The 17,718-nt window shown below is 23.0% G+C and overlaps 3 protein-coding genes across 4 annotated transcripts in view; 1 reads left to right on the forward strand and 2 right to left on the reverse strand.

Annotated features, from left to right (window-relative positions):
• Positions 1-1,671: 1,671 nt before the first annotated feature.
• On the reverse strand, positions 1,672-2,748 carry LOC129612734 (uncharacterized). The gene is made up of 4 exons (XM_055526491.1): positions 2,608-2,748; positions 2,455-2,528; positions 2,071-2,196; positions 1,672-2,006 (listed from the first exon to the last, which is right to left on the reverse strand). Exons 1-4 carry the CDS (start codon positions 2,657-2,659, stop codon positions 1,941-1,943), a joined length of 318 nt encoding a protein of 105 aa, XP_055382466.1. The 5' UTR covers positions 2,660-2,748; the 3' UTR covers positions 1,672-1,940.
• A 503-nt stretch (positions 2,749-3,251) lies between these two features.
• Positions 3,252-4,917, reverse strand: LOC129612699 (beta-1,3-galactosyltransferase brn). The gene is made up of 3 exons (XM_055526453.1): positions 4,664-4,917; positions 4,473-4,583; positions 3,252-4,408 (listed from the first exon to the last, which is right to left on the reverse strand). Exons 1-3 carry the CDS (start codon positions 4,818-4,820, stop codon positions 3,390-3,392), a joined length of 1,287 nt encoding a protein of 428 aa, XP_055382428.1. The 5' UTR covers positions 4,821-4,917; the 3' UTR covers positions 3,252-3,389.
• A 2,270-nt stretch (positions 4,918-7,187) lies between these two features.
• LOC129612730 (protein ultraspiracle) overlaps positions 7,188-17,718 on the forward strand; it is a 70,409-nt gene continuing 59,878 nt past the window's right edge. The window contains exon 1 of one of the 2 annotated variants that reach the window (XM_055526488.1): positions 7,188-7,399. In XM_055526488.1, the coding sequence (XP_055382463.1) occupies positions 7,381-7,399 (19 nt within the window). In that variant the 5' untranslated portion in view covers positions 7,188-7,380. Of the gene's footprint in view, positions 7,400-13,759; positions 13,778-17,718 lie in introns of those variants that run through there. The other variant, XM_055526489.1, reaches the window with a different exon arrangement.

Raw genomic sequence — 17,718 nt, forward strand, 5'->3', positions numbered from 1 at the left:
TATTATTTTCTTTTACAACTTACCTTGATTTTGGATTTTTGTTTATTGCATTTACACCATCTTTTAATAAAATTAATTTTGTATAATGTTAATTTGGAATATTTTTTTGAATGCTTTTGATAATAAGTAATTGAAAGTTATTTAAAAGAAACAATTGAGGGAATTATATAATAAAATAATAAATAAAAGAAAAAACAAAAGTCTGGAGTGTTTATGAAACACAATAAAGAAAAAAATAATTAAAAATATAAAACAAAAAAATATGTGTGAATTGCTGCTTTAAATGTTTAATTCTATTTTTTTTTTAGTAAAATATTTTTTCTGTAATCTGGTTATGTAATTCGAAAGCAGCAAAATAATATTAATTTGTTCTGTAGGGCTTCAGAATATAAGCACACGTTAATTATATAAAAAGAAATGTTATAAACAATTATTAGAAAAAAAAAAAAAGAATCAAATTAGGGGTTGAAACCGAAGAAATTTCCGTATTTTGTTAACTACATAATTATAAAATGGTATTAATTTTAGAACATAGTAAGAATTTTATAATTTCGAAATTCAATTACATACAAGAAGAGAATATTTAAAATTAAAATAAATTCAAGAATATTAAATCTATTCAAATTTGCGTTAAAATATTAAGATTTTTAAGTTATTCAAGTATTGAAAGTTTTTAAAAATCCAGTTTTACAATTTAAGGACTTCATAGTCTATTCAAACCTTGTGTCATTAAATATACCTATATTTATTTAGTCTTAATCAAATACATACTCATATTCTGTTAGGTCGCATCACTTGAGCTGATGCGATATTGTATTGAAGATTTTACATAATATTCGGAAAAAATAAAAATTTTTTAATAACAACCCACCACGTCAATTGGTGCGACTAACAGAATCTAAGTAAAAATTGTTATTTTAAAATATTCTTGAATTCATTTCATTCGTTCTTTTGTGAAATGAGTTTGTTGTAAATTGAATTTATTTCAAATGAAATTTTTCAGTAAAGTGAACACTAATATTTACCTAATTTTGATTCAATTAACTTCTAAAGTTTTATGTGTCTATTTTTTTTTAATTGGAAATAATAAAATACAATACCTAAATAAATATTTAATTTTTATTAAAAAAAAAAATTCAAACCAGCCAAATTTGAAATATGTAATTAAAAATAAACGTACGTACATAAATAAATACAAAAATATTTCAAAAATTACATAAAATTTTCATTTTAACTTTTCGTAATTGGAAAAAAACAGATGAAATTCTATGCTTTCAAATATAAAATAAATAAAAATAGACATTTTTTGTGTAAAATATTAAAAAAATTATAAAATTATAAATACTTACATACATATATACATATATTTTATTGAAATTATTTTAAAAACAAAAAAAAATATAAAAAATAAAAAGCTCCAAGTAAATTCAATTTCTAATTAGATGTTTTTTTTATTAATTTTGTTTTAATAGTAGGTTTGTTTTAATTCTCATGGTGTACAAGATATTTCGGTGACGATATAAATGATTCATTACATTTTCTGTAATTCCAAGAAAATATATCAATGCTCAGGCTCCTCTGATATAGAATTCATGAAATTCTCTTGCAAAAAAATGCTATTCACTTAGCAATTTTAAATTTTTTGTTGCAAGCGATACAAGAGTAATCCAAATTATGCGAAACTGCGAAAAAACTATATCCGTTCTTACTGAGTATTAAAGTGAGTACACAATCTAAGATTGACAAAATTTTGAAACTTTTATTACCATTTTAATTAATTTGATTTTTTCAATGTATTTTTTTCTTTTGAATAACTTTTATTGTATTTTTTTCAATTTTAAAAGTAAATTTTGCATTATGTACCAACTAACTTTAAAATGAGAATTCTAAGTTAACATTTTATTAGAGTCTTTCTTTTCAATAAAAAGATTTTAATTATCCTATTCTTGAACTTGTTCAGCTTCTTTTCTCATTAAAGATGTTAAACTTTTAATACTATCTAATAACTAAAATTAAAAACAACAATTTGATGATTATGTACATTTTAGATGATGTGAGAAATTTACATACTTTTCCAATTCCAATATTTGATTGATCTATAGCTTGCTGGCATTTTTCTTTTTTCTTATATTTTTCATCCAAATTTTTATTAATTATTGATAATTCTTTTTCTAAAGCAATGATTTTGTCAGTTACCTAAAATAAAATTGTTTTAAGATTCATATTTCAATATTACCAATAAACAAATAAGATTAGTAAATAGACAAATACATAATTGTTTAAAGCAAAATACTTGAATGCATCCTATTATTTTTATTATTAAATGGTATCCATGTTTTTGATTGACTTACACCATTCCAATTTTGTTTAGGATTAGGAGAGTGAAGTAACATCCCCGTACATACATATATAAGTACTCATGCTGGCACTTACTATGTAAGTTTAGATACATACCTGCTTTTTCTCTTCTTCTAATTCTTTGATTTCTAAACTAATCTGCTCGTTTCGATCTCTGATAAATTCGGTATCTAATTAAAGAAATGAAAATCAAAACTTTTATACCCATAATTGTGTGAACAATTGTTTATGCAGGAAGGTAAACCTTACATTTAACTAATTCTATATTAAAACTTTGTAAAACCGCTCCATTTTTAGACATTCTTAATAAGTACAGTATAATATTCTTCTAATTTTAATAATTTTTGTTTATTTTTATTAAAATAATAAATGCAATACAAAAAAAAACTGTTTTGGTTTTCCTAGTTTAAAATGAATCAACAAAAATGTCAAAAAATCTGCAAAAACAATAAAGTAAATAATGTAAGTTAATAAAACTCATCACATATGTCGCTACTTACCTAGGAGTCATTGTAGGAGTCAATATGAGGAGTCAAGTCGCTATCAGAAGTTGCATTGAGATTTTTATAGTAGTGTGTGTATTAAACGTTTGTTTGTAAAATTGGTTAACCGTAAAATTAGCATGAGTTTTAAATAAGAAAGTTACTTTCTTGCAGATTCCGTTTTTTTAAGATTATGTTAATAGCAAGTTACAACAAAAAGCAAGACCAGTATTATAGGAATATTTATTTTATTGGATGAAAAAAAAATTTAAGCATGCATGCATATGTTGAAATATGTAGAGTTTACAGGTATTAGGCAAAAAGAAAAAGGAAGACGTTCCAGTCCTAGTGGACATACTTAGTCTCTCACAACACATAACACATTGAAATAAACATGAAAAACAAAACAAGTTTTAAGTTTTTCATATATTTTGGCTTTTAAGAATTAAATATCATAAGGTAGGTATAAAGTACTATAATTTGTTATACATAATTTTTAAAATTTCTATTGTATATATAATCAAAATTTAAAATGAATATATTGAAAAATTAAGCATAACCAGCAGCTCTTACTTCCGACCACACTTGATTTAATTCTTCTGGATCTGTATAACCATGTGAGGCTATAACATATCTATAGCTAGGCGGTCCCCTATAGGTCGCTTTATAAAAGTAAAACTCTTCATTATGAAGTGGTTGTATTTTAGCTTTGTAAGCTACAATTCCCAAATATATATCATCAAATCGAAAATGCTTCGTAAACATACTAACAAAGAACATTTCTAATAAAGCTTCACGTGATAAGATGAATGCACCAGCTGTTACATACGGTGGCCATAAATGATATGGATATTCTTCCAAACTAACATACCATTTACTTGACTTATGACGATGTGGTGATGATGAAAATACAAAACCTGAGAATAATTTTGCATTTTTAGGCAACTCCATATCCATTAAATTGCGTTTTCTTCTAACTTTCTCTTTTGAATTTTCTTCAATTTTTCCTTTGATAACAAATTCTTCAATTTTATGATAATGCTTTTTATTATCAACTGAATTCATTCCTTGAGCCAATAATTTATTAGCTTCCTTATATAATTCAGATTTTAGTGTTTCATTTTTTAAATCTGATTGCTTTAAACGTCGTGCCAGTTTTCTTAAAGCTTCATCTGCGGCTTCTAAATATTCTGGATACTTTGTTGGATATCTAATAAATCTTAAAACATTTTTTGTTGAAACATAATAATCATCGTCAACGAACATGAAAAATTCACTTCGTAAACAGTATTTAACTGCCCACTGAAAACCCATCATTGTTTTAATAGTATTGTTAAAATAAGTATCAATAAAATCAGCTTGTACAATATCTTGATATTGTTCCGATTCTATATCAATATGTTTTTGTAATTCTCGATTATCATTAATACCAAGTACAAAAACAGTTTTTATCACAATATCTGAAAAACGTCTTTCATAGCCCCAAGTCTTACGTATTGCTAGTCTTTGATTAAAATTTTTCATTGATGATTTAACTATGAAGGTAACTTTTGGTGCTACTGTATGACCTAAAAAAATATATTTTTTTTTATATAAAGTTTTTCATATATGTATACACATATGCATACTTACCATCTTCTAAACATTTGTTTTCGCATTTTTTAAGAAATGTATAATTATAAAAATTTATTGGTTCAACATCACGTTCTTGATTATATCGAATTTGATGAGCATAACGTAATACTTGAAATATGTGTGTACAAAATAACAGAATGTTAGTATTGTAGTTGATTTCATGAAAATCTCGGCATATTTGAACTTACCATCACCATCTAATGGGTAACTAAATGAAGTTTCAAAATTTAATTCAAAAAGATGTGTAAATATACCGAAAAAATCTATTAAAAATACGCATATTATACCAAACAAAAAATATTTTATTTTGAAACGATAAAAACAAGATCTCCATGTTCTAAACATTTTCTAGATTTTATTCTATTTTTATTAAATTTATTTTTTTTTATTAAATTTATGACATGACTAAAAGCTTTAAATTAAAATTATATATTTATCACATTATTTGAATACAAAATTTTGCTTCTTTAATTTAATTAATCAAATAAACAAAAGCATATAATAGTAAATGAGTCTTAAATGCCTTCTTATGGAATGTAAACATTTAAATGTCAAAACAACATCGAAAATTTTCTGATTTTTTTTTTGAGCATCAGGGTCTTTCTGTGTATTTCAGGGTTGACCGTAAAACCATTTCATTCGTTATTTTACACCATATGCAACAATTTTTGGAATGAAAATATTACGTGTTAAAGAATATTGCAGGTCTAAAAATCAAAAAAAATCTCACACAAATTTATTAAATAAAAAGCTAGCTGAAAAAAAAACTTGATTAAAAAAATAATTTAGTTGTCAAAATATATGTTAAAATTAATATAACTTTTCAAAAAATGATCAACCTGATCGTGTATCTCACTCACTTTTTACTCACTTTCAAATCAGGATTCTCAGTTTTTTCTAATGGATATTTCCAATAAGATTATGTATTTATTCTCAAATTATCGACTAAACTTCTCGCTTTCAAAAACAAAATGACTAAATTTTGTGTACATTTTAGACAAAAAAACGAGAAAACCAAAACCAAATAATTCTCACAAGCTCACTAAATCATTAATAAATTTGTAATATTTTTCTTGAATCTAAATGCTTAAAATTATTGAATTGTTTAATATTATGTGGTCATATAAGTGTTATACAGTTGAAGTTCTTTGAAAAATAAGTTTTTTTAAATACATGTTTTTTTCACTACATTAAGTCTTTAATTTTCATTATACATAGTACGCCTACAGAGAGTTTTTTTTACATTACGTTATGTTGAATTACTTTCAATCAGTTCTATTTTAAATCAGAAAAGTGTATTTAAATTTATTTTCTGCCTTATATTGTGCCAATCTACGACATCACTTGTTTATAAGTTTTCTTAATATTTATTAAAAAAAGTAATTGAAACCCATTATTCATATTTATTAGTAATTTTTAAACACGTTTCAAGTTGAAGCAATGATAATATAATATAAAATGATGACCCATGTTGTTTGTTAAACTGATTGTTGTTTATTTGCGAGTTTATGATGTTTTTTGTGCTTTTATTGGTGAAATATTTAATGTTTAATCTTAGCAACAGTTGTCTGACGTAAACGTTGAGCATATTGTTGTATTATTGATTTTACGTCAAATCAACATTTTTCCAAACATGCACGTTTCAATTATAATATTAAATAATTTTAACAAAAGCGCCATGACAGTCTATTTTATCTCCATATAAATGTTAATTGACTTGAAAAAATTTTGCATATCTGACTTAAAATCATGAAGTAAAAACTCCAGTAGAAAGCTTAAAAACTAGAAAATGAGAGAACATTATTGTATTTTTCCATAAATTATATTTATATAATTATATACATAAATATTTTTTTTTATTTTTAAACTTTTTATTATGTATTATCTTATTTAATTAGCGCCATTTTTCTAAAGTGAAAAAAAGTTGTACTAATAAAAAAAAAGGGAATTTTTTTTGACAACCCTGACATAAATGTCTTCAAATGAAAAGTAAAAGGAAATTTTATATTTTTGATTGAATTTATGTTTTTTTTTTTTGAGCATAGTGTAAAAAAAAACAACAAAAAAAAAATTCCTCTGAAGGTATACAATTAAAATGTTGAGAATTTTAACTGAATTTTTATTAATAAAATCATAAATATTTTATTGTAAAAACATTATGTAAGAATTTTATTTTATAAATTTTATAATAAACAGTTTAAATTATTGAAAATTTTAATTAAAATTTGGTATTTTACTAAATTGAAAGGAAAGGAGGTTCATTGACCTCGATAAGTCAGTGACAGCTTTTTCAATTTAATATTTTTCTTGTTTTTTTTAGTTAAATAAAAGTTTTAATTGTTTAATTTTTATAAAAATTAAAATATTTAATCAATTGCACATTTATTTAAAATCATATAAAGTTATTTTTAAAGGAAATAAGGAAAATTTAAGTAAATTGTAAACTTAGAAAATTTTTTACGCTAAAAAATCGATTTGTAATGTGTAAAAAGTGAATTGACCTCGCCAACAAATAAAATATTCGTCGTGTAAATTGTTTAGTTTTTAGTTTTTTTTTTGGTTTTTCTATTTTTTGTTTTGTTTTTTTGGAAAGTGAATAGAAGTGGCTTTTCATTTATAAAATTATCAAAATATTTATTTTAAGACAAAAATAGTGCGTATTTAAAAAAATAATTTTTGTGTAAAAATAAGAAGAAAAAGAGAAATTTTTTAATATCATATAAAAATATAGGTAAAAAAATTTTGCTTTCAATACTTATCTTTGCTATAACAAAACTATTCAGGAAGTTTTCTCTCTGGATAGCTATAAAATAAGGAAAAAAAAAATAAACAGTTGCTATCGATATAAAAAAAAAAAATTGGAATAATTAAGGTTCCTACCCAAGCTACACAACATAAGAATATAATGGACACAAATGATAGAGGTAAATAAATTTTATTTTTTATGAAATTTTCGAAAAAAAATATGAATATTGGTTTATTTATTATTTAAGGTTTATGTTTTGATTTATTTGGAATGAATGCACTATTATTTACAAAACTAAATCCCGTCTTAAATTATTGGAAGATTATTTTTTTTGGAAAAAATTTTGCAATTATGAAAAAAGTGAAAGTCATAAGAAGGTAGCAGGGATCTACCTTAATGATTATTATTGAAACTAAGATTAAAATTAAGTACTTAAGCACCTACTGTTTACAGTGATATATGTAGCTACAATTAATGATAATTTAACAATTTTTTTTTAATCAAAGAAAAGTGCTCGTAATTCTTTTATGTACTTATATATATATTTTGTAAATTTTCCACCTAATTTGTTTGGAAAACGTTTGTTGTTTGTATATTTTACTACGCATCTAATTATAACTAAATATCATAGATATGGTACATACATACATACAGAATACTACGTTTCAAAGAACTCGTTTCAAAATGGGAAAAATATATTTTCATTCAATTTTCTTGAGTTTTCCACTATACATATGTACATAAATATATATATTATATTTTGTTTTAAGCGCAACATGAACAAAAATATTTTTGCTAAATTGTAATATTTACGTAGGAAGACGATAACCTTTTTATATATAAATGTTTTGTGTTATGTGGGTAAGTGGGTAGGGTATACTTACATAATATAGGTAAGAATAGGTAGATAAGTAGGTACTACCTATATCTACTTTGTATCCTGGATATATATTTTTTATTTTGTTAAAAAGTTGAAGGTCAATTAAATGTCATTTCGGTTTATTCTGATTTTAATTATTTTTGATTTTCATTAATTTATTTAAACATATACCACGGTTGTATCTAATGTAAAAATTATTAAAAATTTTAAAAACCATTAATTATAAGTATAGGTAATTAAGTCACAATTTTTCCATGTTTAATAGGATATCATGTAATTATGACGAAGACAGTAAAATTGAAAAGGAAGTGGATCAATTTGTTGTATTTATTTGAATTAAGATCATAGTTTATGTATGCTTTTAAATTATAATATTATACTTACATCTTATTGAGTGTTTATAAAAATTTCCTATTTTACAATTTTAAGTTTTCCAATTTCAATATATCTATAATAATATTATTTAATTTTAAATTCTTTTTAGAACTTGTCAATTTTTTTATTCAAGTTTAGACCTTTATATAAATGGGGTAGCAGGTGGGTTCGGAAATGTGGTAGTGGCAGGATTTGAATTTTTGCATTAGATTTTTTAATTCTTGATATTAAGTATTGCAAATTTTTAACATTCTATAAAATTTTTTTTCTAAATTAATATTAATTAAAAGCACTTGATATAGTTTAACTTTTGAGTTATTGCTTTTGAAGCTAAAAACTACAGATTTCTAATTGGTTCTAATTTTCGTTTAATATTGAAAAAATCAATTTTCTCGTTCTTAATCAAAATTTATATCATTACATTGATACTAATCAATAAGTGAACGTTTTTTTTTTTCAGATAGTTTCTTCATTCTGATTGATTATATGAATTTCCTGTCAAATGTCTCTAAAATCTAATCATCTTCATCGGAATAAGTATTATTCTGAGAATGAGAAAAAAAATGATTCAAAAAAATCACATACCTTATACCAGATGTAAAAGTATGCTCACATCTGCTTTGATTAAATTTTAAACAAGAAGTATAAATACACACAAGAGAAGAACTTTAACATGGGCTTCCAATTAACTACGATTTTTTGTACAGTTTGTAACATAGAAACATTTTCATTGGAAAAATATCCAAAACAAATTTATTGGTTGGTAGCTTATAAGTTGATTTATATAGAGCTAAATGCTTAATACAATGTTTTGTTTAAAATCCCATTTGGGTGAAAGAAATGTATATACGTATATATATATATATATATTATATAAAAAATAATGAATATTTTGCAAGCCAAGGAATTATTAAAGTAAGAACAAAAAAAATCTATCTAATCGAAAATTTAGGACCGAAAAAAAAGCATATGAAAGAATGAAATTTGCTTTTTTCTTCCATTTCATTTTTATAAGCATAAATTTTTATTTTGTTTGTATATGTATGTAAAGTTATAGATATTTTGTTAATAACCTTGAAATTTGGTTAGTTTTCGATTCATGTACATATGTACGTTCTTATTGTATGGTTTTAAATTTTCAATACGAGAATATTTTGCTGAAGATATGATGTAAGTGGTAGCAAATGAAGTTTTTAGTGAGGCGATATTGAAGTAGTTCAATTGGAATTTTTAGTTATTAAAATCGTAGTTTGTGATTTTCTTACTGCCTTTTTGTTTTGTTCGTCGCTGAAAACTAAAAATGTTCTGATGTTGCGCTAAAAGATACACGTGTGTCGTGTGAACGATTACAGTGTTTTTATATTTCCATTTTTGAAGTGAAATTTTAATCAAATCAAATCAAAGACAACTTCAACTCTAAATGTGGCTAAAGAGTGTTAAAGAAAAAACAAAGTTTTTCGCATCTTATTTTTGTATAAATTTATTAAAATAGCATAAAATATATAATTGCTTGAATTTTCGATAATTCACTTCTAACATGAGCACGTTCGATAAAGCAAAACCGAAAAATTTGCAATAATACCATGTTCAAAAAAGATAGATCTGTATATTAAAGAATTACTCGAGTATGTTATAAATTTGCAAAAGTAAAATATTCAATTTCTACAGATTTATAAGTATGTGTATGTGTGAAAATACTTTTAAGATTTAATTTAAAATTTTGAGGGCAGGTCTGAATTATCAAAAATCCCATGTGTAATAAATATTAATCTATTTGACTATGAAAATACGAACTCTTATCTTTATCAATAGAAAAGTCTTAAATATTTTAACATTTAATTTAAATAAGTTTATTATTTATTTAAATATTTTTATGTTTCATTAATTTTCTTTTATTCAAATGCTTTTCAATCCAATTTCGATAAAATTTAATACTTGCATACACATTAATATTATTTTTAGTACATTCAAAATCAACAAAATTTGATATACCAATTAATTCATTTTCATAAATTGCCGGTCCACCACTATCACCAATACAATATAAATTTTCATTATTTGATGTTTTAATTTCTATTAAATTGTTATTATTTTTTAAACATAAAATTCCATTAAAATTATTTTCAATTAAATTTTTTTTGCATTCAATATCAGATAATAATATTAATTTATTTATTTTTAATTTATTATATAAATTTTCATCATATTGATTAAATTTCCAACCGATAATATCAATTTCTGTATTAGGTTTTAAAACTCTCTCAGATAATTTAATTGGATGAATTTTTGATGAAAATTTTAATTTATCATCTAATTTTAATATTGCAATATCATTAAAATAATAATTATAATTTTCATGTAAAATAATTTCATCAATATCATAACGTTTACCATTTGTTGAATTTAAATTATTAATACCAATTAAAACAGTGAAATATTGGGTAGGATATCTGAAAAACAAAAAAGTATGTTAGCAATTTCAAATAGAGAAAAATTAAAGAATATGGTTATGACTCAGGTTTTATACCACTTTTAGGCGAAATGATAAATTATATTTAAATTTATGATAAAAGAGTATGTCACACCTTATGGTTTATTCTAAATAAATATCTTGAATAATTTTGAATAAGTCTAAAAAATTTTAAATTTTATCTGATTCATAAATATATCATTATCAGTATTCCAGGAATAATTGTGTAATTAATGTCATTGTGTTACTTGCAAATACCGCATTCAAGGAGTTTTTGAAAATAGCATTTCTAATAATTTGAGAATTTTAACTTTCTAGGATTTTAGAATTTTACGGTATCCGGAAAAAAAAACTTAATATCCCGTTTTGATAAAAAATTCGTAACTAAAATATGATATATAAAATGTCCGGAATTAGTGAATTATTCAAAATTCTGTTTATAATTAGTTAAATAATAGTGAACTATTTAAGTATATCCAATTCTTGTATTGTAAGCAGTGTTGCGATATTTAATTTTCCAAACTTCCCACAACAAAATTCAATAAAATTAAAATTTTTAATTAAATTAAATTTTTTTTTTCGTTCAAATTCGCATAATATGATAAAAAATCCCTCAATATCGTAAACACTGATTCTAAGTTACTTAATTATGTTATTCGAACAATAAATTTTGTACGTAACATATTTATAAATATTTGTAAAAATTTAAATAAATATGCTTACTTTTTACTTGTATAAAAATTTGCAATACAATGACCAGCTGTTAAAATATAATTGTCATTTAAAATAACACCAGAGCACCAATGTTTTGCTAGACGTTGTATAGAAACAATATATGGATATTTGATTTGATTATCATTTAATTGATATTTTAAATTTTCATTATAATTTCTAACTAAATTTGGTAATAGCATAAAAAAAAAAATTATAGAAAAATTAAAAAATTTATAAATTTTTAACATATTTGATTTTTTTCTTAAATTATTTTTAATTTAAATTACTTTTCAACAATTTTTTATTTTAACTGATCTTTTATGTACAACTTTTTGAAATTAACTAAATTGATTTCAAATTAATAAATTGATTACTGTTTTCAAAATTCAGTTATCAAAAAATCATTGCCATTCCTATTGAAATGCCTCTCAAAGGAAAAATTACTAAAATTGTTAAATTCTCATACTGAGTAGTTACCTAAGTTTCCGTGCTTTTAATTTTAGATTAGACAAATAGAAAATCAACATTGAACCCTCTTTTTGAAAATTATTTAAAAACCTGTTTATATTTGACGAACTTACATCCATTTTCTTAACGTATATTGGATATTGGATCTTTTACTGCACTTAAGTATAGTCCTCATTGCTTTATTTTTTAGAGCTTGTAGTCTTTTTTTTTCCTTTCGCTGTAACGAAATAAAATACATAGGTGCCTAATTGAGTTTGTTTTATTGTGTTGTCACACATTTTACCGCTAGTTGATTTGTTTTGTGTGATTTTTTATTTCGTTAACTTTTGACATTTATTTTTATTAAGAATAAAATTAATGGCTACTCTGTTACGAAAATTTGGTGAAGAACTTTTGTAATTCGGAATTGATAATATGTCATTTGTAATTTTTCGAATTTCAACTGGCTTCGAACAAAATTCATGTTGTAGAGTTAAATGAATTAATTACTAATAGTTAAGTACATTTTCTAATAATATTTAATAAGTATTTAAATCTGGCAATAACGTGAATTTAATTTGTTTATTTTTGCTTGTTTTTATTATATTATTCAACTTATTTGCTTGAATCGAGTCGGGCTTATCTTATCTTTAATAAAAAGAAAGAGAGAGAGAAAGAAAGAAAGAGAGAAAGAAAAGATCGTCATATCATATCAATACCATTGTATATATAAAACTTCTAGTTTTTAATTTTTATTTGATAAAATATTTCTAAAAAAAATCAACAGTTGCATATAAATAAATCCATAATTTTAATTACAATTAAAATCGTGGTGCTTTCAAATGTAAGATATTTTAACATTTAACCATTTTATAAATTTAATTCTTATTAGTGTTAAAATGTTATTAATAATAATAATAATTAATGTTGATGTAAATTTTTTCAAGAATTCAATAAAATCGTATTGAAATGCATAGAATATAATTTAATATGCACGTAGATTGTGAGAATATATCGATTTAGGATATCTTTTGTGTGATAATATAAGTATCTAGTAAATATAAATATAAATGATAGTAGTTCAATAAAATTATTAGAATTGAATAGCATTTTAAATAAAAATTAATAAAAATTAAGTATAATAAGGAAAAATTCTTGCGTTCGTATATTCTAGCAAAATTAGATATGTGCTATCAGAAAAATTATTAATGAAAATAAACAATAATGAGTGTATAAAAATAAAGTTGAAAACTTGTTCAGTTCAATATACTATTATAAATATACAATAGTAAAAGTTATGGTACAGTGTTACCAAATGGTTATTATCCTCTGATTAATATTCGAATCTTTGTTCGAAAATGTATTTATATGTAAATGATTTTATTTATATTCTCGAAAAACTAGTGAATATTAAGCAAAAAATTTTCCTCTTTAGATATTTTTGTAAGGTTAGTATAACAGGAAATATGTAGAAATATGTAGTTCTCGCTTACAGTTCTACGATTCAAAATCAAATTTATGTTATACATGCAAAAGAAATAAATTGCTTTCACTAAAAAATTTAATTATAATTTAAAAATGATAAAATACTTTATTAATAAAATTATTTTTATTTTTTATTTCAGGTAAGCCGTCCTTTAATAATTAATGCAATTTTAAAATTTTAAAAGGTAAGATTAAATTTATTATTTAAAAAAAATTGTTTCATAATTTGCTTAAATTTTTGTTTAAAAAAAAGACAAATGTGAAAATGCAACGTCATTATTAAGAAAATTTAAAATTTTTTTATTGCGTTAGCGCTTTACGTCTACATTTTGCAATAAAATATTCTAGAAATATTATTGAATCTTTAGTTAAAAGCATTAAATATCGCTAAAATAAAGCTAAACATACAATATGACGTTTTGATTTTCAAATAGTAAGACGAAACTAATCAAAAGCATGAAAATTTTCTATTATAAATAAAAATAATTCAAAAATTCTTTGATTCATACAACATACCTAAGTATTTACAAATTTATGCATATGTATATTTATGTATATGTATATTTCGCGTGCCAAATCGTAAATACATTTTTATGGTGTCGTCTACAATTACAATTCATTTCATTTTTAAAATATAATTTTGTAATAGAAATTGAAAGTTTGTATAGGTAACACTTACATGTACTGTAGATTGGAAGTAGTACAGCAATATATTTGCTGCCAATTTATTTGTGTGAAAGCTGCTGCCAAATTATTGTCAAATAATCTAAATACGTCATACGAGTACTATGTTTGCTTATGAATTGAGAATTTAATAACAACTTATGTATTTGTTTTAATTAAATTTTCGTATTTTTTGAATATTCTAGAATTTTATTCTTCTTGATAATGAATATTTCAATTTTTTTGGAACCTTAAATATTTTTTTTTATGTTCAATTTAAAATTAAATCCTCGAATAATTTTTCTTAGGGTTTTTTCAAAATCCATTGGACCCTTTAAATTGTTTATTTAGTGCAATTATTAAATGCTATTCATTCTTTTACGGTTCTCCCTTTATGCGTTCTTTACCTATATAACATAATAGTAACTTATATGAAAACTTATAATGTTTATATGTATATATTTTTAAATCCATATGCCTTATTTATCCACGAATAGTGCAGATACCTACAATGGTATTTATTATATTCTTTTTAAATTCATTACATTACTTAGACTTCTTTCGAATATAAATACAAAATTAAGTGTATTTAATAATGTGAATAAAATGAATATGTATTATGTGTATATACATACATATTGTAATTATACTAAAATATTTATAAGAAAACATTATTGGTCTACATTAACTTTATTTGTGTTGTGGAGAAATTCTACACAATATACATGCATACTTATAAATATACTCTTAAACACAACTACAACAAAATGAAAATGAAAAACACCATGTGTCTCTTGCTCTTTTAAAATAAGTAAGTACACATATAAAATTTTTATATTTTCATATACATCCAAACATAAAATAAGTATCTATAAAAATTCTCTACTTAAAGACTGTGAATAAAATCTCAATTAAGATAGGTACAACATTTCAAGTATGTATATATGTACATATAGTCTCTATACAAAAGCTATGTAGAGTTCTATTTCTATGTATCTATTTTTGGTAAATTTATGTTTGTGAGTATTAAAAATGAACGTGTATAAGGTGACCTTGTAAAAATTTTTTTTCTCTTCTTTGTTTATTTTGTTTCTCTAAAAATTCTCCTCAGATTTTTTATTTAACAAAATTAGTATATTAAAATACCTACAAATGTATATGTGTAATTTTGTTGAGTATATATCTAAAATTAAAGAAGTATAAGTGGCTGTGTGTCTGGCAGAAAAATGAATATGTAAAACTTGGAATGTAACGGAAGAATGTTGGGAAATAATGTTGATACGAATGTATTATAAATGTAAAAATTTTGATATACATAGATTGTGTCGTGTTGTCGGGTATTACTAGTGTGTAATTGCTGAAGCATTGACAATGTAAATCGGTTTTTTTAAAGCAATTGCTCTTAGTTTTTTAAATATCTTTGCACGCAAAAGGAAAAATGAACAGCCTCTATAATATAATAACAGCTTTTTCCAATTAAATATTATAATACTTTATTAAAAAAAGCAAATAAAAATATGCGACTTGTACGGAATATAAGGCGACATCTCAATTTGTAAGGAAAACACTCTTCTGATATGTGTTTGGAATGGTTTTCAATGCGAAGAAAAAGTCGTGGGGGGCGGCGCCATTTGAAAAATGTCAAGCGTTCTATTTCACAAACGTGATTTTACAAAATTCGCTTTTGCCAAATTTTCTTTCAAAGTTAGAAGTAATTTAATAAATAATTTGGAACAATTGCAGACGTCTGGTTGCTCCGTGTAATATGCAATAACTTTATGTGATTTGCAATTGCCCCTTACAATATGCAATTTTTTCTTAGCGGAATTATGTTTAAAAAACAAAGATCCATTCCTTTTTTTATTAATATTAAGGGTTTCCAATTCTACGAAAATTTCTCATTAATTTTAAAATGTAAATATGTACAAACGTATTATATTTACCTTTCTTCTATTAATTTTTTTAAATAATTGAGTTTATTGTCATAACAGTAATATTCAATAAAAAATACTTATTGAAAACATTTCAGTGCTAGCATCCATTTATAATAATAAAAACAAGTTTCCATAATTAAAGTAATATACATATGTAGGTACTAGTATGTTCACATGATAATTAATTACATTTTATTTTTTACTGTTGAATACAAAATATTTATGACAGCAACATCCATACGAATGCATTACTATTGTAAACAAATTTTATATAAAAGTGCCTAAGCTTTTATGTTTATAAACAAATGTTCTTTTTATTAATTTTTTGTATATCAAAAATATTAAAAATTATATTTAGGTATATGTATATGCTTATGTTTAGGTACATAAAAAAAATTCTGGGCTTTTTTTTTTATTTTCTATAAATATAAGAAATAAAAAAAAAAACAGTTGTGTTTATGGCTGGCTGACTGATTTGTCTGGTTTGATGATTTCAGATTGTTATATTTTTATTTTTATATACAATTTACTATGTATATAAACATTATAATTATTAAAAGAAATATACAGTGGTAGATTTTCAAATAAATTTCAAACGGTTCCCCCATTGTTGAAAAACGAAAGTATGTATAGTTGTAAAAAGTGAAATATACATATATACTTGTGTGCATATTTATATGCATATGTACTTTTATTAAGTATAGCACTTTTTATTTAACAGTTTCATAAAAATTGTATAACAGTTTCATGAAAGATTAACTTTAAACATTTTTATTTTTGGAGAAGAATGTGTCATGACAGTGTTTTCAATGTTGACAATTAAGTAGTTTTATAATTTTGTATTTAAAATTTATTAAACTGTTCTTGCGAACCGATATAAACCGGCTCGATATAATCACTGTATTTGTACATATTATGACATACATATATATATTATATTATATTCTTTTTTTAAATAGATATTTGTGCATAGAGCTACTATATAATTTTCAATATAGGTACTTTATTAAACATATTTTATTATACATAATGTACATATGACTATATGAGAGACGAACACCCAACTAAAAAACAAAAAATGAGCATAAAAAGTGCCGAATGTTAAAAAAATAACAAAAAAAAAAACAAAATTCGCAAGAAATAAAAATAACAATAACAATAATAAATAAATAAATAATATAGGTACATTGAATATATTTTAAATATATGAATGTATATAATAAATATATGTATAACGTGTATATAAGTAGGTGTGCATTTATAAAAACCATATGTACTGCACATAGAGCTGCTTGCCTTATTTACTATAGGCAATGTAGTATACCATATTTAAGTATTATATTTAAAGATATTTAATATAAGTTTGTATGTATGCATGATTAATATAAAATATGTGTCTATGTATATATTCGAGCGTATGTCGGTTTTGTTTCCTTTTTTTTTCTTTTCTTCGTTTTTGTTTTTTGCTTTTCTTTTATTATTTTCTTTTTAGAATCAGAAGCTTTAGTTGAACTTGAGATGCTTGCAGT

Source organism: Condylostylus longicornis, unplaced genomic scaffold (assembly GCF_029603195.1).
Source record: "Condylostylus longicornis isolate FDR11 unplaced genomic scaffold, ASM2960319v2 ptg000076l, whole genome shotgun sequence".
Classification (NCBI taxonomy): Eukaryota; Metazoa; Arthropoda; class Insecta; order Diptera; family Dolichopodidae; genus Condylostylus; species Condylostylus longicornis.

What these genes read in the sequence shown, in the direction of transcription:
- LOC129612734 (XM_055526491.1), bottom strand. Translation starts at nt 2,659, where the DNA reads ATGTCTAAAAATGGAGCGGTTTTACAAAGTTTTAATATAGAATTAGTT. An exon ending in TAGAAGAAGAGAAAAAGCAG is followed by an intron (nt 2,197 to 2,454) that starts GTATGTATCTAA and finishes ATTTTATTTTAG; the next exon opens with GTAACTGACAAAATCATTGC. An exon ending in CAAATATTGGAATTGGAAAA is followed by an intron (nt 2,007 to 2,070) that starts GTATGTAAATTT and finishes TTTTAATTTTAG; the next exon opens with TTATTAGATAGTATTAAAAG.
- LOC129612699 (XM_055526453.1), bottom strand. Translation starts at nt 4,820, where the DNA reads ATGTTTAGAACATGGAGATCTTGTTTTTATCGTTTCAAAATAAAATAT. An exon ending in TTACCCATTAGATGGTGATG is followed by an intron (nt 4,584 to 4,663) that starts GTAAGTTCAAAT and finishes ACATATTTCAAG; the next exon opens with TATTACGTTATGCTCATCAA. An exon ending in AAACAAATGTTTAGAAGATG is followed by an intron (nt 4,409 to 4,472) that starts GTAAGTATGCAT and finishes ATATTTTTTTAG; the next exon opens with GTCATACAGTAGCACCAAAA.